Source organism: Pygocentrus nattereri, chromosome 26 (assembly GCF_015220715.1).
Source record: "Pygocentrus nattereri isolate fPygNat1 chromosome 26, fPygNat1.pri, whole genome shotgun sequence".
Taxonomy (NCBI): Eukaryota; Metazoa; Chordata; class Actinopteri; order Characiformes; family Serrasalmidae; genus Pygocentrus; species Pygocentrus nattereri.
In genome coordinates, this window is record NC_051236.1 from 19,007,181 (window position 1) to 19,033,308 (window position 26,128).

General features: G+C 38.4%; 1 protein-coding gene across 1 annotated transcript; it reads right to left on the reverse strand.

Annotated features, from left to right (window-relative positions):
• Positions 1-716: 716 nt before the first annotated feature.
• On the reverse strand, positions 717-25,079 carry b4galnt1b (beta-1,4-N-acetyl-galactosaminyl transferase 1b). The gene is made up of 12 exons (XM_017720230.2): positions 24,854-25,079; positions 16,881-17,003; positions 15,658-15,880; positions 15,094-15,270; positions 12,506-12,612; positions 11,163-11,200; positions 10,810-10,990; positions 9,096-9,194; positions 7,695-7,882; positions 7,246-7,386; positions 5,631-5,868; positions 717-4,704 (listed from the first exon to the last, which is right to left on the reverse strand). The coding sequence occupies exons 3-12, from the start codon at positions 15,870-15,872 to the stop codon at positions 4,490-4,492; spliced, it is 1,599 nt and encodes a 532-aa protein (XP_017575719.1). The 5' UTR covers positions 15,873-15,880; positions 16,881-17,003; positions 24,854-25,079; the 3' UTR covers positions 717-4,489.
• Positions 25,080-26,128: the final 1,049 nt, after the last annotated feature.

Consider the following 26,128-nt stretch of genomic DNA (forward strand, 5'->3'; position numbering starts at 1 on the left):
CATTGACACTTTTTTGGACCTCATATGTTCCCATGAAAAGCTCCCAAATGCAAAACAACATTTTGAATAAACTCCAGACCTTTTATCTCCTTGTCAAGCAGTTAATGCAATAATTTTGTTAACCTCTTAAAAGGTTTACTACATACTAAGTCTTATTATTCAGTACCTATAGACACTTCAGTGTAAACTGGTTGAGCTATTCTTATGCTTTAGAAGTGTGTAATAAAACTTTGGTCAGTGTGCCCTGGACTGTTAAGGGGTAAAACCCCTTGAATTAAAGCTGGAAGTCTGCACTTCAGTCACATCATGACTGCTTCATGTGTACAGAGGCAAAGTTACACTGTCTAAATACTTACAGACTTGACTGCATATCAGCTTGCTGGACATTCCATTCAAAAATAATGGCCATTAATTTGGAGTTGCCCCCAGCCTGAACCACTATTGAATGAGGCAAAATTCAGGATGGCTGATTTGAACAGACGTCATTCACATATTTCAGTCTTAAAGGCTCAGTACCTGAAATGGCCTGTTTACTTCTAATAGATATTGGAAAATGATGCAAAAATGGTACAAAAATGGTTATTTTAGTTCCATAAAGCCACACAACTGTCACAAGCAGACCACAAAAGATAAAGGTTAAATGCAAGAAAACAGTAGGACATGGGCCATTTAAGGTTCATTGTAAACAATATTAAAAACAGTCCATAAAAAAGAGATTTATAGCCATTTAAATTTATATACTGAAAACTTTATCTCATTCCATTGCACACAGTTCCAGATGCTCTCTTACATTTACAAAAGGGGACACATTACAACATAGTTTTTTTTCTCTCTAGTGGTTCTGGGGAATTTGAATACTACATGAACTTCCTTAGAAATGTTGATCAGTTAGTAATGCTTGAATTCTCATTTATAGACACAGGGCAGCCACCTAGTGGTGGTTATACAAAACAGCAACTGAAACGAGGAGTCTCCATGGTCCATGCAGACACAGTGAAAAAGCCAGAGGTGAAGACAGTCAGTGCAGTATCGAAAAAGTGCAGTGAGCTGGAGGGACGAAGCACGGAGACAGCACACAGCATCATGGAATCAAAATACTACATGTTGACTATCATCCATTACCAAAGTGTCCCTTTAAGAGCTCCTCTATTCCTCTAAATGCTTTGGCCAAGCTCAAACCAGCTGAGGTTCATCACAGGCACAGCTTGCCTTTTCTCCTAGATCTCAAAACACTCTAATATCATTTTTTTAAAATCCCAAACCATTTTTTTTCCCATTCCCTTCATGTTCTGTTCTTGGTCCTTACATTTGGAAATCTGAATAGGAGAAGAGGCACTTCCAACATAAACTTCTTGCCCAGAGCCAAATAGTTTTCAAAGCTTCAGTTTTGGTACATACAAGCCCATTTTTATGTTTTCAGACAGAGGGAGCCACCTGGTGGTAAAATGACAAGGTCAAAACTACAAGGTCACAGTAGTCTCAACTCATAAAAATGACAGATTTTATTTTAGAGCAAACAAAACAATGCATATCCTTGGCCCTCCCTCTCTGAAAACACCCCCACACAGCCATGCACCTCCATCCTCAGCCAGGATATTAAAGGAGAAGTAAAAAGAACATACACACAAACACACATCCTGTCACTTCCGTTTCTCCCTTATCAAGGCCTTAATGGACAAACAGCAGTTCGTTCCAGTCCAGAGTTCAAAATCCATGTTGATCCATGCACCCATACACATCTCGCATATGGAAAAAACATGAAATGATTGCACTGTATCACTTCCAGCATGGACATCACAAGGAAAGGGATTTAACCTGCACCTGAGTGCTCATGCTCTTGTTCTTGGATGCCGGAATGAGGAAATAAGGAAAGGGCTTCATACTCAGTGGACAGTTAGGATAGAAAGGTGAAATATTTGTGGTCACTGGGACAGAACAGAGTTACTTCCAGTTAGCAAGTCATTTTCAGAATAATATTATTAGATATGCTATCCTACTCTGATTCTGTTGCACCTGAGACTATGACCATGCATTCCCATAAAAGACTGAATACAATTCATGTTCAAAAAAGACTACTTCACCACCATACATACTGGACATAACTAGGAGGTTTTGCAATTGATAGTGATCATTGGAAATAAGTTAAATATGTTTAACCCTGTACATAAAAACAACAGAAAACCCAATGACTTTATTTGCATTTACAATAGAAGTAGGCAATAGAGGTGGACAGACTAGCCTAAATGCACATTCAAAAAAAAGTACTGTTACTTCTCTGAAAAAATAACTCAGACAAAATAAAAGTACCTCTTAATAACAAATTAAATGTAAATACAAAATTAGGTCAAAGAAAGATTCAAAGGAGTGGAGCTTATTAGTACATTCAGCATCTATCATCATTAGGAGCTGCAGAGGCTCTAAATGCAGAAGCTTCTAAAATGAAATAAAAAAAGGAATTAGCAGCTAAATATTAATGACTAAAACATAACTGAGCAAAAAGTAAATTCTTTTCCTTGCAAATCTATGTGAGTAGAAGTAAAAGGGTTATTATTTAACAAGCACACACAATATCACTGAAACAAAGCAAAACAAAATTTGAGTGCTAATAGGGCCCCCTTGAGGAGAATCTTCAGTCTGCAAATCAAGTGAGTGAGTTACAAGCCAGGTGCTTATCATCTAAAAGTACTCAAAATACTACAAATAGATCAAACGTATCTGAGTAAATGTAATTAATTACTACTCACCTTTATCGGCCAGCTGTTAAATTCAGTTTTGCACTGCACTCTATTTTTGCTAAACACTTTCATGCATTTAAAGGTATTAAATAGAGATGGTACTAATTTTCCAAAGGTAACAATATCCTGTAATATATTACCACTTCTTGGTGGTGTGGGCAGAGTTTTCACAAGAGTTTCCAGGTGAGGAAAACGTAGGGAAAGCAAATTTATACTGTGTTGTTCTAGTGTTCACAAGTTGGATAAACCTTTATAAGAATGGCTTTGGTACAGTATATGTGTTATTAGATCTTCACAGTTGTAGTTTTGAATTTGTTTACTCATAGAATTTAGCACTGGCTTCTATTACACATGAGTTTTGAGTCAATGGGTTTTCTGTTCTATTCTAGGTACTGTGAAATGTTTAAAAATATATAAATGCAGCAGACAGAAATTATACTGAAAATGCTAGACTTAAGTTTGCCCAAGACTTTGCTTATAAAACCTGATGATTTGGTACTGCGGTAAGGTGTCATTCTAGCCCTGGACTAAACCCAGTTTAATCAAACCCAGGACAAGCAGGGCATCACACTGTTACACAACAGAGGAGACCACAGGCTAGCTGCTATGGAAACCAGACTACATGCTTCAGTCTTCTGAACAAGACTCCTGTCATATAGAGACAAACAAATAAATTAACAAATAAAAACAATGAGCAGAACCAGGGCAGGCCTTTGGCAACGTGGAACTGTATTGCGAGGGGTGGCAACATAGACTGGCAAACAGCGCGAGACGAAGAAACAAATAACAGAGAGAGAGAGTGAGTGTGTGTGTCTGTGTGAGTGTGAGTGTGAGAGAGAGAGAGAGAGAGAGAGAGAGAGAGAGAGAGAGAGAGAGAGAGAGAAACAGAGAGACAGGGAATAAGTGGGTTGGGGGGGGTGGAGTCTAAAGTCTAAGCTGGTTTTTATGGCCTTGTTCTTTTTTTCCCTCTCTGGTCAAGCTCAGGGTCCAGTCTCTCAAGTGAGTCCATTTGTATATTAGTGCAAACGTACAGAGAGAAGGCCCTCAAACATCAATACACACACACACACACACACACACACACACACACACACACACACACACACACACACACACACACAAACACTCTATACTCCAAGAAGGAACTGAGTGTGCTGAGGCGGTAGTCCGTTAGTGGAATGCCCTTAAGAGGCTGTCTCCCTCAATGCATTGCCTTTCATCCATTGTCCAAACATCTACCTCTTTAGCTTTTCAGTTTCAGATAAAGAAGTTTTTTTCTGTTATAGTAATTCTATTGAGGAAAAACTCCAAATTTCCCTTAAAAACATTGAGCAGAATGATATTTAACCATGACTGACAGCAGAGAAATGGTAAGGAATGATCTGTATCTAAAGGATTCTTGTAAACAAAAATAAAATTGATTGAAACAAGACATAAAAATATGACCTCAACTATTTAATTATTAAAAACAACAACAGTAACAACAAAAAAAGCTGGCATCTCTCACCTGTCAGTCACAATTAATGATGTTTATGGCCCCTCCAAAAGGAGAGGACTATTTTTAAACATTCCCACACTAAAATGGGGGAAAGGGACTACACAGCAGACTGTACACACATACGCACACTCACACACCACCCCGAGACCCCTCAAAGACCCTCTTTAGCTACTCTGAAAAAGAGAGGCCTTTTGAGAGAGGAAGACAAAGAGAGAGAGAGAGAGCAGGAGAGTGAGGGAGCAGTGGAAGAGTGTGTTCAGTTGTGTGTGAGACACTGGAAGCGGTTCTTGAAGTACAGGAGGCCGTTTTTGGTATGTGTGGCGTCAGAAGATGCTGGAGGGTAACGGAACTTGGCGTAGGTTTTGTCGCTTTCTGATTGGCCCCAAGGAAGCTTGATCTTGGTGGCGTGATTCACAATGACATCATCACATGAGCCAACGTGGAGTGAACCCAGTCCATCGATGAAAAACTCTGTGAAAAAAAAAGCAGACACAAACAGACGGGTGAAATGGTTGAAAACACAACATCCACAAAGCTACCGTGGGAACGTATGAGTGTTAACACCTTTTGGTGTGGTTGCATTTTCCTTACAGTTTAGCATGCGTGTTTGTATACTTCAGTACAGTATAGTGCAGTGTCCATCAAACATTTAATATGTATTAACATATTAAATAGCATGCAGGGTTAAACTTTATTATAGTCCTTTGAGATAGTCATCTTTAACTAAATATCTATTAAACTCAACTGAACTTTAAGTTTCTTTTAAATTTAACCCTAAATCTAATCCTTTCCTTAACATCCATGATCATCAACTGAGTTTCAGCACATACTTTAACAATTTGAGCTTCTGTAGATCATCTACTTGTATGTACATGGAATTATCAAAAAGCATGACTGGAAGTTGTTTAGATGTTACCATTATTCTTTCCAGAAACTACAAAACTGAAGGGACAACTAAGAGAATTCTGCCTTGGGAATAAAACCATTCACTAATTAACAAGCCAATGACAGCTTATTTTTCCAGAATCTACATAATTCAGTTGTTGAGATGTAAGCAACGTAATTCAGATTGGTGTGATGTAAATAGTTCATTGTAGACAAATTTATTTGTAATTTTGTAAATAATATTATTTATCATTATTCATCGTCCAAAACAACCTATAAACCTATATGTCTCCTCTGACATTTTATATATAATGTTAATGATACTAAAATGGTGGTAACTGTGGAAAAAATATATTTTTTAAAAATAATTGTTCAGCCTAACAAGAGCGTGCACCTTTCTGCCATGAATTGATTTAAAATACAAGTTTATTGGAAAATAATGTCTTATGCATTAGACACCACCTCAATAACCATTTCATATAATATAACTTGTGTGTCTAGCCCAAACTTACCAAGGTGGGCGACACGGGCTAGCCGTGGGTCAAAGCCCACCTGTTGCACTTTGTCTGTCCGGGCTAGAAAGAAGTTAATGACTCCGTCAGTGACCACACAGTTGGGGAAGCCTTGTATGATGTGATGAAACCCACGCCTCACGTGCAGGCAGTCCCCTTCCTCTTCTCCAGCTTCTATGGAGATGGTCTGCCTGTAGGTGGCAGTGTAGCCTGTAGCCTCACGCACCGCACCGCCAACCTGCACACGCACACACACACACACACACACACACACACACACACACACACACACACACACACACACACACACACACACACACAACGTACAGGCACACACAGAGTTCTAAAAGTAAATCAGTGATGATGCGTTGATCTGAAGGTAATAATTCTACTACTTCCATTCTGGCATATAAAATAGAATTATCAATTATAATAATATTCAATAAAGTATTTGGTGACATTTTGGTCCATAATAAAACTCGTGACATTTTGAAAAAACAAATCTGTATAATTTTTAGTGTCTACGTTCCATTAGTTTCTCAGTCATTTTTTAGACATCAGTCAGAATCACACTGAAATAATCAAATCAAGTCTCACTGAATCATGAAAAAATCTGAAATTCCATGCCCATATCACATATTTTTCACATACAAATCTGACAATGGCGTCCAATAACAGTGTCCCATTTAAAGTAACTGAACTTTTCAGTACGACCATTCTGCAATTCCAATGCTAGTTTATGTCTATGGAGACAGCATGGCTCTAAGCTTGATTTTATACACCTGTTAGCAATGGGTGTGACAAACACATTCAACAAACAACCTTATCAATTAGGCAGAACGTCCACATACTTATGGCCACACAGTATACCTCGATTAGCTGTACAGGGAAATATATTTATTTGAAGAGGATTATCAATGCAAATGAATTAGCTGCAGACATTTTAACGCACCAGCACAGCGTTAGCTAAACAATCTCTCCCAAAGTACAACAACTATATCGTCATCAAATACTGGTTTGAAATATCAGTCAAATCTAAACATTTGTCCAGTGTCAAATATGTTTAGGCAAATATCTGCTTTGACTGATGTGATTCAGTTATCATCATGCATCCATAGTAATCATATTATACACAGACTACAAAGGCCAATACAAAGGAGTAGAGGCTGAACAAGTGGAAAAGGACAATTTTGCTCATTTCTGCTAAAATGAGAACTGGATGCATGTGTGTGCTCTACTTCCACTTTTAGTGCTGTTGGTCTGTTTAGCTGTTGAACTACAGTTGGCAATTGTGATGTTAGTGTGTATGTGTTCTCCAGAGCAATGTGACGGATCCCGTAGGCTGTGGAAGTACTGTTGCTTTTTGTCTGAAAGGTCACATAACTGACCCACTGCATCCGCTTTTGCAAATTTGGAGCAGACATTTTCATTCACTATATCTGCTGGCATTTCCTCTCCTCTTCCATTTCAGAGCCTGCATACAATAAACATTGAACCCTGCTCTATTGCTTTGAACCTTGCTTTCCTCCTGACACTGACACTTTCATTCTTCTCAGAGCTTCTGGTTACTTAACAGTTTTGTTATCAACAAGTCAGTGAAGTGCAAGAATCTCACCAGGTCAAGTGTGGTTTTCTCCAGCACGTCCACCAGTTTCTCCAGTTTGGTGTTGGCAGTAAAGATAAAATCATCATCCACCCACAGCACATACTTAGTGGTGACCTGTGAGACGGCCAGATTACGACCTGCAAACCAACCCTGACATACACACGTACAGACAGACAGACAGACAGACAGACAGACAGACAGACAGACACACAGACACACAGAGAGATTACCAGTTGTATTTCATTAGACTTTTCTTAATCTAACCATAACCTTATCATCAAAAAAGTAACAATTTTACCCTTTCAGCTTAAACTGAATCTGTACAGTTCTGCATGTACAGACAGACACTGCAATCTTTAGTTCAAGCAATCAGTGCATCCACAGAGAGATCACAACAGCAACTTCATTTAAATAAATATAAACAATTATAAAATACTGTGATACAGATGAAGATCTACCTTCCCAAATGGCATGATGTAATGCTCTATGTACGGGCCAGACACCATTTTTGGATTTTCACTGTCATCCGCTATTACTATGATAACTGTTGGGTAGTACCGTCGTATACTGTCAATCAGGTCCTGGAGCTTGTTATAGCGCAGAAAGGTTTTGGTGGCTATGGTGACAAGAGCGCTGATGTTGTATTCTACAAGGGAACACAGAAATAGTTAGGACAAGTTTAAATCACATATCAACATTAAAATTTCAAAGTACACCATACGCAATGTGAAGCTTGTAAACAGGACCGGACAGTGTTTTGTTAAAAGTGCAACTATCTGACAAATCATACTGAATTATTACTGCAGTTCAGCTACAAAGATGTTGTGCAGTGCTGTGTTGTTTGGTTTGGAGTTGTGTTGAGTAGTAGAATAATATCTTTATAGACCTTCTGCACTCAAAAATGTGTTTTTTATATGGTTAACTCAACTTAGACGGTGGATATATTGTATCTTATGTGTTATCATTGCAGAGTTCACATTTTTTCCATTCAAAACACAGGCTTTCTCAGTACAACTGGAAAAAGTCAGCATTACATACCAGCTTAGTTTTGTACGACACAAATGAGCTTAAACTGATCGCGGTCCAATATACTACATTGTTCTAATGAGCTATGACAGCCAGCATGAGGCCAGTACTTGAGGCCCACGCATCAAGAAAATACATATGCTAGAGGAGAGCTGTGGGAAGCGGCATGAACCCGCGCTGCAGATGCCAAACTACCGTCAGCTGGCTTTCACTCAGGGCAGTATGAGCACCTGAGCCGAGAGGGAGAAAGAGAACTTGTTTCTCCTCCCACCTTTGCCTCAGTCCTCATATGCCATGGCAATGCCACGGGGATCAAACAGGGTGATCCTTGCAGCAATACTGCTAAACATTAGCCGTAGAGCCTATAGCATTAGCCCAGCGGGAAGGGTCAAAATAAATGTACACAAAACTACACATATTCATTCCAGCTAACTGAAGCAAAGTTAGACTCTAAGGATGCAAATCTGAACAAAAAAAACCTGTGTTGATAAAAGGAGCTGTTAGCTTATGATATTTTCATTAGCACCAACGGCTAGCCTTAACTCATCAAGAAGGCTAAACCACAAGCAGTTCTGGGTCGAGTGTGTGTGTGTGTGTGTATATATATATATATATATATATATATATATATATATATATATATGTGCCTGTGAAAATACATAGAAAATAAACAGGAATTTATTACTCAGCATAGATTTTTTTTGCGTCTTAATTTATGACTTCAGCTGTACTTTATTACTCCTGTTAGGTCATTTCTATGATGCTGCGTTGCAGAGTTTTATGTTATATTATGCTTTTTTGTGTTTGTCTTGTGTTGTGTCACATTGCTGAACCTCTGTCTGCATCTGAGCCAGTGTTGTAGAGTTTGGGTGTGACTCCATGACGGATTTTGATGGTGAAAAGAGCCTGATGTCCTTCAGTCTCTAACTGCACTGAAAAACAAAGATATAAGCATTCATGTTAAACACAGATCAAATGTACTTTTTGTACATATTTTACATATTGTTGTACATGCTTGTCAATGTATAATAATCCATGTTCCCCAAAACTGCATGTGGTACAAGCTGACTGTAAAATAAGCACATGCAAATTTCACTAAAAAGTTTATCCGTTTAATTTTCTACGTATTTTTATAACCAAACTACAGCCTGGTAGGAGTGTATGTAAAATCTAGTGCAACAGTTTAACATTTGGCTTGCGGTTAACTTTCTATTAACTATCAACATTACTAAACTATCAACATTATCAATGATCAATATTATCAATTTTGTTGCAGGTACATGTTTCCAATGATTCTAATATTATGCTACTCCATATGTTTTAACTGATTTGTAGGAAGTTGTAAAAAATAAAGAAAATGTTCAGAATGATGAGCAGACCTTTGAATACAACATTCAGAATCAATAAATTTAATATCCAGAATGTCTTGTATTTCAGTCTACTCTGTATAGGTTACTATTGAGGAAAAATAACTATTTGTATTAATATAATATTAACAGTAATATATTTATATGAAAAGTGATTCCAAACTTTTGAATGGTTGTGTAGGTTCAAAATGTATTTAAGCTATAAGCACATAATGTAAAGCAATAATGCTCTGTATTGCGTGGTATTGTCTGTCGTAGCCTCTGTTATACTCTGTCATACTCTTATTTCCTAATCATAATTTTGGTCTTATTCTGTAAGTACCCCTAGTTAGAATGCTATCAGGTCCACATGTCAAACATAAGGTCTGTGGGGCAAATCAGGCTCATGACATATTTCTTTCTGGCCGGCAAAAGTATTTTTATTTTCTGTTAATATTAGCCCATTTCACAATGCCCTGAACTGCAATTCCCAGCATGCTTTGCACTGTAATGTTCACATTACATTGCAGTGCATATCAATCTACGGGGTAGTGGTCACACGTCGATTCAACCACACTACTCACATCACCAAACACACATTTTAACCAATATAAACACTTAGCTCAGCAGCTCAGAAACTGATCCCAAGAATGAATGAACTTGTAGCAAAATAAAGATATCAGGTGTCTGGTTCAAGCTGAAAAGTTTTCATGCATTATTTCAAGGTCACCCCCTGCGACCCTGAGGGAGAAGCAGCTTAGAAAATGTGTGTGTGTGTGTGTGTTTATTTCAAGGTCTATTACAAGTGCCTATGTTTTGCTGTTTACGTTTTGCTCTAATTTGAATAAACAATGGAGAGTTCGGGTCATAGCAAGATATTATTAAAAAGAAAATATAAATATAGGTCCACAGATTTGTTGAGATTTTTTAATAAGTGGTAATAAGTGTCAGTGGTTGAGTCTGACACCCTTGATTATAAATTTCCATTTCCCAAGATTCCCAGCTCTGAAATAAAGCAGATAATCTATGCACAGCTCTGTTGTCGGTCACAGTCTATCACAGAATTCATTTTGGCAAGCGCTATGAGGGGAAACATGTTTGCACTGTCATAGTAAAATGATATTTTTTGTATGAGGGCATATTTTGGCTATTATGAGCCTCCCAAATAATGGTATGATGGTACCTGTGAGCATGTGAGTACCTGTATCTGCAGTGCTGGGGTGGAACAGTGTGTTAGTATAAGTGATGAACTGAAGCTGGCGGTTCAGGTTGGGTAAGAGGCAGCTGCTTAAGCTCATATGCATCTCACCATCACCTCTGACCTTTACCCCCTCTACATCTGCCGCCACGTTAAACGTGCCCAGAGATGCTGAGAAATTCAGCTAGAGAGAAGCATGAAGAGAGAGAGGAAGAGATAGAGAGAAAGAAAGATGAGAGCCTGGCAAAGGTAGAACAAAGGTGAATACAAGTAACACAAGTTACTGCACTGCAAATCATATTTGCTGACCTCAAATCTACTAGTTTTTCTCTTCATGTCAATGCAACACAACTTACAGTGAAAACGTCTCTGGGCAGGTCTTTTAAGGCCAAGCCTGAAACATAGCACAGTGGATCACTTTCAGCAACCAGCAGTTCATTCAATAGCTCTGTTAACATACATACACTATGGTGCAAAAGTCAGAGACCACCCATCTTTTTTTCTTTTCTTCCCCCAATTTTCTCATGTCCAATTCTACGAGTTAGGTCCCCCCCAATCACACAATACCACCAGTGCTAGGAGGGTGAAGGCTAGGACAAGCCACCTCGGGGTCATGTGATGCCAGCCTCTGCATCTTTGCAAACTGCTGTTAACACAACATAATTGAATAGCTGAATGCACTTGGAGGAGAACACTAACAACCAGGTCTGTTATGTCTGCTAAAACCCATTTCACACCATGTGCGATGCGGCATGTTCTAATCTGGAACCACTCCATGACTCTTGGTATTTCACACTGGATGCCACACACATGCATCAAGAAGCAAGAGCAGTTGCTGCTTGTGTTGCATTTTTACATAATATAAACAACCACATTGCCCATTTATCTCATATAAACTTTATGTAGATAACATAAAAAAATCCACAAGAAAAATTTGATAGCTGCTGTGACTGTTGCTGGCTTTCTCACCAGGTGATGTGGTGCTATATGAACAGGAGCAGATACCTGTGTGTTCACAACAATCTACTCAAGGGATTTCAGTCAACCTGTCAGAGTTAAAACTAGATTTATTGATTTGTTTATTAGCCTAGATTGTATATTGTTGCAAAGCAATTGCATTTCTTTACTGTTTCTGCATAGAAACTGCTAGCATGCCACATGTGGCACCAGTCAGAAAAAGACCCAAAGTGTACCTTGTGATGGGTGTGGCCCATGTGAAAGGCTACATTGATTAATATAGGAGCGTATTCGGCACGGTTACTGTGTCTGGTGTGAAATGGGCTTTACAGATGTCTGTGCTGGCTAGCATAACATTAAGTGATGGGGGAGGGGAGGGCCATTCTACCCAACGAGGCCAATTGTGCTCTCTTGGACTCCCGGACATGGATGGCCGTGGCCGAACTCACAATCTCTTAAGGGCAAACCCTCTTTCTAGAGGAGCTATACAAATAGTCAAATGGAATCACTGTTCTGATCAAGTTCTGTTACTGTCGCTGGGCAACTAATGTCAAAAACATTGGACAACTACAACTTCTGACCAAAAGATGGTAAAATATTCCTACTAGGAACTGCACTTGCAGTGTTCAATGACTGCAATAATTTCATAAATAGGATGCGAAAAATTGTTAAACATAGTGATGAAGTTGTCTCTGTCACAGTGAAATGTACTATAAACTATGACAATGGCTGAAATGGTCACCTGGTATAAGGATCGTCTTGAGCGGCCGCACTTCCACACCCTGTGTTGGGTATTGCAGTGGGCTATTTGCTTCAGCTACAATCAGCAAATCAGCAGGGGTCTGTGATCTACCCACATGCGCACACACACACACACACACACACACACTTGACTGAGTAGCATTTGCAAATGTGTCATGCCATTAGTGTAAAACATTAACTTCAACCTTGAACTGCATGTGTTCTTGGATACACCAGTACATACGTAAATATTTCTGTTAGTCGTTTAGCTCAGATTTGTCCCAATCTAGTCCTTGGGTAATTCCGGCTTGCTCTAGAGAAAGCTGATATAGAGGTTTAGGACCCCTGATTGCCTGGATTTGTTGCATCAGACAAGGGTTGCCTATTGGATGTGAACTTCTAAGTGATGCCATATTTCTTCTTTAAAACAACTTACATCGTCAAATGACAAGGGCAGTCTCTCCAGATCACCATTTTATTAAATGCCTTGCTCAGGGGCTTAACAGCAATAGTCATCGGCCTGAGCCAAATATAAGTTCACTGCTAATGAGCACTAAAGAAATGGTGCTCTGAATTTAATCAAGTCAAATGTGTTTGTTGGCTCCACATAAATAACACTTTCAGCACAGCTGCTGGGTTTCAGTTCAGTTTTGTGGCTCTAACACATTTTAATCATTTGCAACTAACTGACAAGTTTTAAAGATCTAAATGGAAAGAACTGTTATTTTCAGCGGACCATAAAAAAAAAAAACCCTACACTGACCCAGACGCAGATACAATCAACGCAATACTTAATATAGTCCTACCAGCGCAACACTCACTATCATGCTGATAATGCTGCAGTGCTGAGCGGGTACAGTGAAGCAGAGTGTAGTTGACAAAATGTGCAGCAACACATGGTAACTGAACAAACAAGGAGGGTCATTAAAGTCAAGTAGGCATTACTTCAGAAAATGAGTAAAAAAAATCGAATCGAAAAATCGAAACAAATTTGAGCAACACCTTTTATGAAAACTTTGTTTATAGGAAATTCTGAATGCCTTCACAACACATAATGCATCTACAAGTGTAGTTATATAGTATTTTTAAAATGCACTATACTTTATAGCCATGCTTATAATGCATTATGAATTGTTAACATAATGCATTATATGCAGTGTTCAACACATGCTATGTTGTATATCGATTATAATTGATGCTGTGATTTTATTAATTTATGAATTACATTAATCTGGAGAGGAATAGAGCTGAAAATATGGCTGAACAACATGACAATAGTTATCATCATACAAACTTATGGATATCATCTGCATTTTAAAAAAAACTAACAAAAAAAAACACTTCCCAGTTCCATGTTTGATTACAAAGACAGCGTAATTAAATTATTATTATTATATAATAATTAAATATTATATGAATTATTATACTGAACTGGTTCAAAGTCAAACTGAAAACACATTACCTGACTTGGACTAAAATCCTTAATCTTTGAGGATCCCTAAATCTTAATTATGTTATTTTATTAAAAAAAACAACTGAATGTTTCATTTTGTCACTACCAAAACATTTAGTAAATTTTTAGTGGTGACTGTTTGGTAATGACTATTTTAGCTAATTTTGAGCAGAACTTAAAAATGCTAGCCAGTACGTGGCTAGCAAGCACAGAAAAGTTTAGGTAGTGACAAGTTTACACATTGATTTTCAGACTTTGAGACACATTCACTTCAAAATCATTCGATCTAATTTTTCACCCTGTGGTCATGAGGGACAGGGATGCAGTCTGACTTATTGCACCAAAATGCAGGGATATGGCTGAAATAAGTCTCCACCTATGGACTAAACTTTTATGTTTCAGTAATGACATTGCCATATTGTGTAGCTCTGGCTTAAAGTCATAAAGTCATGTAAGTTCTATGAATTATTTTACTTAAAGCTTATCTAATTTAAAGATGTTCATATGTTAAAAATTACTATAAGCAATTATTCCATCCCAGATCATAATTATAAGTTCCTGAAAGCAATCATGGATTTACTTAGTGTGTATATAGCAATATAGCATGTCATGAACACTACTTATAATGCATTATCTTAGCAGTGTGTAAACATGCATAGCTATAAAGTAGAATACATTTTTATAATTTTTTGTAGTGTTTTAGTTTAGTTTTTAAAATATTTATAATGCTTTATGAATGCATTATACTGTGTAATTTATATGTTCATAGATTCTTATAGCCATGGTATTCAGATCAAGATAATAATAAAATAACCCAAATTTATGTCAAAATCTCATTTATTTAGTTTTCTTCATCTTTTACTATATTTGATGGACCTAAATTATGTCCCACTCACTTCACATATTTTGCCCCTGTCATAATGGTTAATACCAAACTTGACCACCAGCTGCCATGACTACAAACATCTACATATCAGACAAGCATACATGATATGACTTGGCCACTGTGTAGGTACATGATGGGTATACCTAGTAAACTACCAACTCAGTGGAACTGGTTGCATATAGATTGGGCTGTGTATATTGCATTTTTGGCTAGGATGCTGTGCTGTTTGCTGGGTAACTGTGGTACAGACCTCATTTGGAAGCCTTGGTACTCTTTGGCGCGCCGTCTCTTCATTTCATCGAGCTGGGAGGGCTGGAATGCGGTGTGCAGGGGACGGGCAGACACTCGTGGGAACAGCAGTTGAGCGAATGGTAAGTTCACCCCTCCCCTCTCACCCTCACACACACAATCATTACGTGCCAGAAGCCTGTGACAGCAGAAAACAATTATGCTACAATACAGCACAGAAAAAATGTTGCTTTGAATATACAAGATTCTAATTTCAGTCAGTTGAACATGAACAGAAAGTGTTACACTGCTGCAATTTTCACCAAAAGAAGTAAACCGAAAGAGAGCAACTTGGTTGATGTAACATGCTTTATTCATATGCAACCAACTAAACGTAAATTCAAAGCACCATTTCTTCAGTGTGGCACCCTACACCCAAAACCTATGCATAAACACCACTTATAGAAGTTCCTAAACAGAGAGTTGAGGTAGGTAGAAACACAGCAAGTCCAGCAAAGGCAATATTCAAATGTTTGCACAAAACATTACCAAAGAATTCAAACATCCTTTCTAGCTAGATACTGACCCAGCTACACTCTCTCTCACACGATATGGGACTGTGCTAGCACTGGGGTCTGGCTCTGGGAGTCTCTCCTCCAGCAGCCGTTCCACTCTAGGCCCTGGTCTCTGCCGGAGGTCCACGGTGCTGTAGGCCCGGGTGGGCCATGAGTGTAGCACTGCCAAAACCAGGACCACAGAAGCTACCAGTGCCAACAACACCGTCTTACGCAGAGAACGCATCCTACAAACTAACACAAACAATGAGACATAAAACATTCACATTCAGGCTCATGTTACATAGACATACAAACATATCGCCACTCAAAATTATGCATCTCCAGAATACTAACTTTACATGATACATCCTGAACTTTAAATGGAAGATTAAATGAAAAATAGTCTATTACAAGTCATTTTGGGCCATTTCTATTTCATCCATTCATTATAAAGTTATAAAGCAACCCTATGTAACATTGAGGGATTTGGAGACCTCTTTGGTGGAAGCATGCAACATCTGGGAGAACATTTTGTGACCTCTTCACAAATTCAAGAGAATTCAACAAGAATTCAGTCAAAACTTTAAGCTTGTCTTCTGTATGTGAATTACCTACCACTGTCATCATATCTTCTTCAGTTTAATGTAGATTTTGCATTTGAGACCTAAACATTGAGCTGCAGCTCCTTTTTGAGCCTGTGAGTGACATTAATACTAATAAAATTACTAATAGTGTTTTTTTCCCTCTTAACTCAGTAATGCTGCTTCTTTCAGTTTTAACAAAAACTCTCACATAGTGCTGCTTTATTACAATGTAAGGAACAGCTGGCAAATTAAGTTAAGTTTACATACAGATGCACAGGCACTACAATGGATTTGAAATGGAACTATGACCATGAGATTAAAGTGCAGCACCCCTTAAGGCATTATTTTATTTAAAAAAGATATTTATTGTGTCATAAATATCTTTTCTTCTGACAAATCTACCACTCAGCTACTACTATATGGGATTAACTATGTCATAATAGATGCAAATTCATTTTAATGAGATTTATTTTAACGGCTACCTTATGCATTTGGTTCCATCAATGTATCATGCACTGATCTAGTATGTGAAGTATAATTTCTATATAATAAATAAGATTATGAACTAACAGTGTGGTTGCTGAGTCTCTGATTTTCAGCTTTGAATGTTAAAAAGAAACTCCCATTTTTGCATACATCATACTCCTTTGCCATCAAAATCAACTCACTCTATCCAATCAGTAAGAGAGGCGTAGGATGCCATTGCTGCTCCCAAAGATCCAGGACAGTGATTGGTGGAATCCAGACATGGTTGACAGAAGCAAACGGGTGTGGTAGAGGACTATCCCCATCTGTTGATAAAATATAAACACTTTTTTATAATGTGCTGTAGAAAACTTTATCATTTTATTTCTATAAAATATTGTTTTGAATTCTGTGTTCATGTGTATGTTTATAAAGAACTGTAACCATATGTGACTTTTGCTTGTTCTCTTTCATTTTTCATACTTGACATTTGTGTGATTGGTGGACCATACCTACAGCCTTTTAAGCTCCATATTAACAGATACTGCCAATATAACAGCCAGGTGAGTGAAGCTTTGTGAATTACAGTAGTTTGTTTTCAATGTACATGTATATCATAAGTAACATAAGCAATACAATTTTTAAAACTTTATTCTTCACTCTCTTCTTTTTTCATTCTTAAAAAAAACTTAGAAATGAACAATTATAATCCATGTGTCCAGGGTATAGATGACACAACACCATTTTTCCCTGTACACCACTAATTTTTAGGCTTTTGAGCCTAAAGGCCTCTACTTCCTACCCCTCAGAAAATATACATAATTAACAAGATGACAGCACATACTGTAGGGGTGTAACAATGCAACAAGAAATCACGATATCCTAATGCCAAACTTTGGTAACACGCATGGGAAAGAGATGTCCTAATGAAACAGCAGTGTTTGAACACTGAAGTTTGCAATCAGCAGGTCAATCAACAACTCAGTCCAGAGCTCCCCCTGTCTCCCAGCTGCAGTGTTGTTAGTACACTTCACAACATTATTATAGTCACCATTTCTCATAATTACATTTTTGTTCAAAATTTCATGAGATACTGAACCATGAACCCAGTACCAAGAATCGTATTGACTGAGTATATCATTACACCACCTATACAACTGATTATGTGGTATTCCAGGCTAGAGTAGTTACAGGTATGGATGAGATTCATTCTTTTCTCTTTCTCTCTAATCTCTGTACACTGAAGGTATGATTTCTTTTAGGACCCCAGAGCACACAGCCAGCAGCAAAACTCAGGTTGATTCATTTGCTTGGATAAATTTTGGTCCAGAAGGGTGTTTCAATGTCATTTTATTTTATATTATATTTACTCTCTCAGTTACACACAGTTCAGAGCGCTCATTGTTGTAATCTACACTACTAAAGGTGCAGACAGACAGAATGATTGATAAAGAAGGACAAATGATACGGCACTGGTCTGTCTGCACACGTGACGCCTGCAAAATGTTTAGTCTGTGCTTTCAGTCTGTGGAAAGCACTGCAAAAACATATTTATACTTAAAAGAATGTGTGTAGAATTTTCACTTGTTATGAGAAGGGGAATAACATACAGCAAAAGTAGTTTCCAGAATAATCTGGAGTGACACCTAAAGAAACTTCCCATGGACCACCCATCAGCTAACCTTGTAATGAAACAGTCAGTTCATTTTTTCATTTTGGCATTTAAAATTGGCTGCTGAGATTTACTAAATAGCACTAAAATGATGAGATGAAGACCACTGACCTTTTTTGCTTTCAGCTCATGGATTTTCTGGCTAAAAGCAAGTGGTATGTTCTCTGGATATTTGAGAGAAGGACAGTTTGAGTCCCCAGGAAAAATCTGGTATGTTGATTTGCAGAAATAGGAAGATAAATTGTTAAAATGTGTATCAAACATAGAGGTCTTGTGCTCTGTGTTTTGATGGTGGTAAACTGTGCATCTGTTACTTGTTCTGTGAAGATAGAGGGTTAGGGTGAAGTGTTAGGGCTACATGGCCCTCCAAACAGAGATTTTTCAGAGGTACACTCCAAACGGAGTATTATGAGAAAAAAAAAAAGAAAACTGGCAAGACGGCGGCACAAGAGCCCACAAATGTATTTTCTCTGTTAAAAAATTAGAATAATCATTGTCTTAGTTTAATGGTATTTAAATGTATTATTGGTCGTTTTCTTCATAACAAGCCTAAAAAAATCGCTAATAGCATGCTAATGTCTCAGTAGCTAGTGAAGTGTATCAGGCCTGATAAAAATGCTATATATATGATACTGAAGTAATGAAGTAACTTTTTTTTTCTTTTTAATTTGAGAGTTGTCCCATTTCGTATGGCAAGATTTCAACCACTACCCCTTGTAACTCAGTTCCAAGGGGTTAGAGTGACACTCGAAAACAAGGGGTAGGGGTAAAAAGAAGAAATGGGATTGGGCCTAAATGTGTCCCAAAATTTACACTGCATGGTAAAAGTGTAAAAGAGGAAGTGCATCAACTTCTCAAAAAGGCTGTATAGTTTAAATATTTATATTGAGAATTCATTAAGAGTGGTTTGAACAGAATTATTAATTGTAGAGTAACTGGCATTTCTTTGCAATGGTGGTGATAAGAACCAGGTCCACAACACAAATATAGCCATTTTATTTACTGTGCAAAATGACCAGTGGACCTGTTCGCGTCCAGTTTTTTTTTATGTAATATTGATAATGGTGAAATAGTGTTAAATCTAAAAAATATTTTGCCATACAAACCCTGCATGTACTTCTTCTAGCTCATTGGCCGTTTGCCCTCATTGACATTATGGACGTACGTGTGGTATCATCTTAATCTCCTATAACTCGAGTTTAAAAACTCTTAAAAATACAACAATTGTGTTCAGGAAATTGTTGTATTCTTTTATATTTAAAAAAATTTAAGCATTTATAAACTATGATTTTGACTCACTCAGGAGCGCTCTCTAGCGTTTGAGAAACCCAGAAGACATTACAGATTGTTAATTCTCCTCGCTACAAGTTCTCTGGTATGTTACCCCGACCTCTGTGAAAAAGGGCAAAACAAAACTAAAGTATGATAAACTGTAGATTACGAATATTGTGACAGTGCCCCCTGCTGTTTATCAGAGCGTCGCTACTCTGCATTTACATTCACATTTATAGCACTTAGCAGACGCTCTTATCCAGAGCGACTTACAAGAAGTGCTTTGTCTATCTAGAGAAAGCATCTTCGCTAGTTACCAACAGGTTAGAAAGACAGTCCTGAGCTCAGATACTGCTAGAAACAAAACTCACTGTAGATACCAAGAAAAAAGGACCAGAGTTGAACACAGAGCTCTGTGCAATACAATACAATACAGTAACCTTCAATACACAGTGCAATAAAATAAAATATAATATATAAGTGCAGCACCAATATATTGCAATCAATACTTAATTCAATGCTCTGCAGGTTCAACGTCCATTTCCTAAACACTTTAGCCGACCGTGCTAACGTTATTCCTAATAAACTGACACACATTCAAATCTGTCTCTTCCTTATTCACCACTATCACTGTAATATTTTATCTGATGAGATTTAAGTGGTTAAGACACCACTAAAGTTGTCAAAATTAGGAGAGTATTTAGGAAATTTTGTCTAGTTAGGGTTTTTTCTGTAATACTGTTTTTTGGGATAAGATAATGAACTTAGGATCTGCAGTTCTGAAACACCTACTGTCCTAAATTCAGTCCTAACTGAAGTTGTCATGGTGACTAAACAGGTAAAATTCTTACTTTGTGCTTAGCTAGAAGTGTCCATGTGCTTTTTTATTTTGGTTTGTTCCATGTGCGTTTGTTTTGGTTTTGTAACTCCGCCCCTGATTGTTTGCACCTGCCCCTCGTTATCCCTGTATATTTAAGCCCTGTGTTTGCCCTTTGTCTTCGCTGGTCGTTGTTTGGTCGTCGTGTTTGTGCTGTTTGTTCCTTTACATCCTGTTTAGTGTTTTATCCTGTCATGTCTGTCCCCCGATCACTTCGTATTGGCTCTATAACCTTGGACTGTTTTGACCACGACCCTGGATTTGCCCTCAATAAAAGTCGCTTACCTCCGCACATGCATCTGCTACAAGTAAATACTGCTTGACAGTGTTAGGTGAGGGATGTTGTATGGAGAGGTGAGGTGAAGCCTTACTGAGGTTAATCAGTAGGGAATATGATTTTGGTTCCCACCATGTTCATGTTTAGAGTGCAATAAGTGACAGACAAGTTGGAAAAATTCAAATAACCGCTTGTCAGTTCATACCAGCAAGATAATAAGTTATTCTATGGCATAAGCCATTTGAAGGTTTTAAATCTACTGTGGTTCTCCTATATATTGTTTAAAGAGAAGCCATGATAAGGGCCTGGTAATATTAAACCATGAGGTTGAGGGGGTTCTCATAGTCAGGGTATTCGGAAAGTTAATTATTGCAAGTAAACAATTAGACTGCATGTGTTTTCCCCCAGTAAATGCTGGTTTAGCAAGGCCTAACTGAACTGGCTTACACTAAATATCTAAATCATGCATGTTTTTAATTCTGCATGTTTTTTTCTAGCTTAATTGTTCTGCAGTGTTATTATCTAAACTATTATATAAAGACACTATTGTGAATGTGGGTATAGCATGCTTTGTTCTATGCTTATGCCTGTACAACAGAAAGAACTGGTCCTTCACTTGGAAGTGAGAGAGTGCAAACCAGAGCTAATGCTAGAACTAGCTGTCAGCCAAAAGCCTTGCTTCCTATATGGCATAGCCTTTAGTAAAACAGCAACTTGTGTATAAGTTGGTGTGTCTTCCTTCAATAGCAGAGAATGCTACAGTATTTTCTACATTTCTGCAGTGTTTTTTATTGTTCTTGTGAACAACTGGTTCTTATGATAACTTCAAAACAGCAATGGAAAACTAATTTCCTTTAGACTGACTTGTTCAAACCAACAGTGGGCAGTGGTAGCCCGTCCATTGTCATATAGTACTGTTGTATCACTATAAATATTCACTTAAATATTAATCATTCACAAACAGATTCTAGCAGTTTAGATAATTTGATTTAACAGTATGCATTACTCCCCGCGACCCTAACGGAGAAGCGGCTTAGAAAATGGATGGATGGATGGAGTATACATTACTTGCATTAAGTGTGTCAGAGAGCCAATCACTTCAAAGTAATTTGATTTTAATTCAAAATCTCATTTTTTTCTGTGTGTGTGTGCACATAATGCTGTCCACTGCTTCAGACATTTATGCTGATTGTTCTCTTGCAACTCCCCTGGGGTCTTTCCAAGATTACACTGTCAATGACCACAGAGGCTTTAGGCTTTAGACCACTCCTCCAACTGGAGAGGTCAATGACCTCAGTTAATGAAGTCTTCTTGGATACAAAGTCTTATGCCTTCTTAGAATGAAAGCATATTAGAACATATGTACTTGTATTTGGGGGCACCTGGTCAAATAACGTTTTGTTGATTTTCTAAGTGAAAATAAGTCAACACGTTCTCCACAGACAACACACCTCTGTCCATTCTAATTAATTATTACTGCTTGTTTTGGTGATTTAAACAAAAAAATAAAACATAAAATGTGCCCTGTGCAAAAGTTATGGCACATTTTATACTACAAATTCAGCAATAAATGGGACTCATGCAACACAATTTGTAGAAACATGGCATAAGTTTGTTCTATGTGTAGATATTTATATATTTATATGTATGACTTATTTTCACTTAGAAAATCACCACACATGTTATTTGACTGCAAGCCCAAACTTTTCCATATCACCATACCATCAAATGCAATGGTAAATCTGAAACACAAACACGGTTTTAGTCTTTAAAAAGCTTAAAGCATTGTAAGGCTTATTATTCAGTAACTAAATGTACTACAATGCAAACTATTTGAATTCTTTTTAAATCATAGAAGTATGTAATGTTTATGTAAATGTAAATGTTTAGCCAATTAAAGTCCTATTATTCTCAAATTTACTAACACCTTTTATCCTTTGGATCAATTTCACCCCAGCAATTTAAACCGCCAGGAAATATGAAACTTGGAATAATGGAAGTGGGAATTATGTTTTCCCCTCTGTTTACTACAGGTTTGGTTACATTAGGTTAGGGCCCTAAAGCAGAATGACATTGTAACACTCAGACAGGGTTGTTAGATGCACATGCAGAGAGTCTTTTAATAAACAAAGTCCCTAAATCAAAAACATAGAATTAACAGGCAAAGAGTCCAGGAAAAACAGGACTGACCAAAACACATTGAAGGTATCTCGATAGTGACACAGACAGCGGCAATACCTCGCAAGGAGGCACAGCGATAGTCCGGGTTATAAAGGGTGCTGATGAGTGGATTGTAGGCAGGTGTGTGTGTTGGGAGGAGTCAGCCTCTCAATACTCAGGAGAAGCTGATGTCTGGATGAAGGAACAGCCAGTAGGTGTGACAGACATTTTTTAACAATAAGAATATTGCATGTTATAGTGACTTCAGTATCATCCAAAACAACCAAAACAAATAAGAGTAAAATCTTGATATGCCTTATGTTTTGTACAGCTAAAACAGCCTGGGGTCAAACAGGCCCCAAAAACACTGATGCATAGAAAATGTGTACAAGACATGCAAAACCTATCATACTAATTTATGTTACCCAGTTGTCCCCATTAAAAAAGCAAAAGTCACTAAACATGAAGCAAAAAAAATTATGTTAATCATTTATTTTGAGACGTTCAGTATTGAATGTGGTCAAGTTTACCCCAAAGATAATGGGAGGATTAAGAGATTAAAGCTCAGTTGCAACATTTGCTCAAAGCATTAAATCCCGGATGCCATTAAAAGTGAATTAAAGCTTTAAGTGAGCTAACTGCATTGTGCTGAGATATATATCTGCTGCCAGATATAGGTCTTCACATATAACCCTACGAAGATGTAGAACAGGCATGCCCTAATGTCCCAATTGGTGAGCTGTTATTTGTTATTGTGCAATGGCACTCATCAGAAAACATATTCTACGTGTTCTATATCCTAACATAGCACAACTTGAAAAGGTCTAGACGCAGAAAAGCCAGACCAGTGTCCAGTGAACACGCTGAGAAAAACAAAATGTACACAGAAACAATAACACCTCCCGAGTGAATTTAATTCCTTCTTATCTCAGAGGCATCACCCAGCCAGCCATAATAACAATAACAATTCACTTTTCCATTGTGGGGAAGCAGTAATTGAGAAAGGGACGCATTAACAGGTTCACCCACAGATGGTCTTCCCCACTTCCTGTGGGAGCCTCGCCTCCACTGGATCCAGCCCAGGCATGTGTTCACACTTAGCTGGTATGGCGAAGGGCGTGGTCTGTTTTATTAGTCTGCCTAAAGGGGTGGGGAGCTTTTCTGGATAGTGGATGTCGGCGAGCATCTCTCGCACAGTCGAAAAGTGTGAGTCGAGAGAAAGAGAGAAAGATGGTTGCCTATATTTGCTCTACCCATTTAAAGTGCACATGGTCACAGTCGTCGTTTAAATTAGCAAACCCCAGTTTGCTCAAAGGTATGATCCTTGGGCCAATTAGCCACGCCAGGCAGGCCTTCAGCAGTAGGTGACCGTTCCACTATTACAGCCTTTGGTTTAAGCTCCCCAGACTCTGAGTGAATGTAGGCTGGGGAAGGCCTGCGCTGTATTACCGCAAATATAAACGTTCAGTTCACGCCACTCATAAGATCCAGTCACATGAGGGATGTGCAGCGGGCATGTGCAGCTACCACCCCTCTCCCACCTCACATTAGCAAACATTCAGCGCTGCACGGGCCGCCGCTTATAAGATGCACTGGACGAGAGGCGAGATAAGCCCCCAGCACAGACCCACAGCAGACCTGAGCAAACTATGAGAGCAGCATGAGCATTTTAAAATGGACAGTACATAAAAAAAACTGCGAGGCCTCTCACTCGTTCTGTGCTGCATCGTCTCCCCAAATACCGACATGGATAATAATTTAATATTTTTTCGTATTTGTCTGTGTCACACAAATCTGCCGTTGTGCGCACTGTAGTTTCAGCTCCAACCAGGTCCGAAAGGTGGCAGATAGCAGACCAGTGCAGATCGCATCAGACCAGTTCAGCGAGCAAAAATGAGCTGCCATAAATAACCCTTACCTCTTTAACGCTGGCGCCAAGACGAATGTCCTTTTAATCAATTGCCAAGGATCCAATGAATTATATCATTGCCTGTGGCTAGTAAAGACGAAAAATCCGGTGGCATGACATCCGCCACTTAAAAAAAAAAACAGGATGGAAGGAGCGAGATGGATGTAGATGGTGAGGCTGCCCCTCCGGTGTAGGCTAATTCCGATGGAGGGGGTGAAAGTTGCTGCGCCGCTGCTGCGCCGCTAATGGACATCCCCGCCGCCGCCGCGCTGCTTTTTTCTCCACCCGTATTCCGACATGCCCCGCCCACTGCGCCGGGATTGGCTAGTTTATGTTCACTGCTCGAGCGCTTGGCTGAACAGCTCGTATCAGCAGGGACATGTTCAGAGCTTCACTTCTGCTCTGCGAAAGCTGCATTAGCTCATGTTAAAATTTATTCCATGAAATATCGTAAATATCGTTCCTCCGATTACAATGAAGTGAGCCATACATTGTTTTTAAAAGCTGAAACATTTTAATGGTCTTCTTTGGTTTGTGGTCCAGCTTGTTAATATGCAGTACCAATTACACTAGAAGTCTGTGTCTGTCTGTCTGCCCTGCGATGGACTGGCGACCTGTCCAGGGTGTATCCTGCCTTCCGCCCGAAGACTGCTGGGATAGGCTCCAGCACCCCCCGCGACCTTGACGGAGAAGCGGCTTAGAAAATGGATGGATGGAATTACACTATAATTTAATTTGCAAATTTGAAGCACAGCAAAATTGTAGTGTGTAATAAAGCTCAACTGCAAGCTTTAAATTCGGATAATTCTATTAACTGTTTTCTTTCACCATCTTTCTACTATTTACTGGCTTAATACAAATTGCTGTCATATGTCTAGCTTCCTTATAACAGCCGTTGGCTTTCCCCTTCCTATCCCTAAATAGTGTAAAAAGTAAATTACTTTTCTTGTCTAAATCTCATTCTGAATCAGAGGGTCTCTGTTTAGCTCTGTATACGTGGAACTCCATTTTTTTCAATCAAATTTGATGCTCTTAACCCTCTATTGCACGATGTTGCCTCAGTGTGACAAACTCATTTCCCCAAATTCACAATAATATACATATTTAAGGACAATAATATGGTTAACAACAAAGGAAAGAGTTTGAGTAAGTCAATAAAAAGCACGTACTTGGTCGTACTAGCTCTTAGTGGGCACATTTAAACCTCTTTTTTAACATTCTGTATCATTTTTGTGGTATTTTGTTTGCAGGAATGTGTTTGTTTCCTAGAAGCAACGCTGTATG

Coding starts and splice junctions, on each gene's coding strand:
- b4galnt1b (XM_017720230.2), bottom strand. CDS start 15,872: ATGCGTTCTCTGCGTAAGACGGTGTTGTTGGCACTGGTAGCTTCTGTG. Junction 10,991..11,162: donor TGCCCAGAGACGTTTTCACT/GTAAGTTGTGTT, acceptor GCTTCTCTCTAG/CTGAATTTCTCAGCATCTCT. Junction 7,883..9,095: donor TGGCTCAGATGCAGACAGAG/GTTCAGCAATGT, acceptor GTTCCCTTGTAG/AATACAACATCAGCGCTCTT.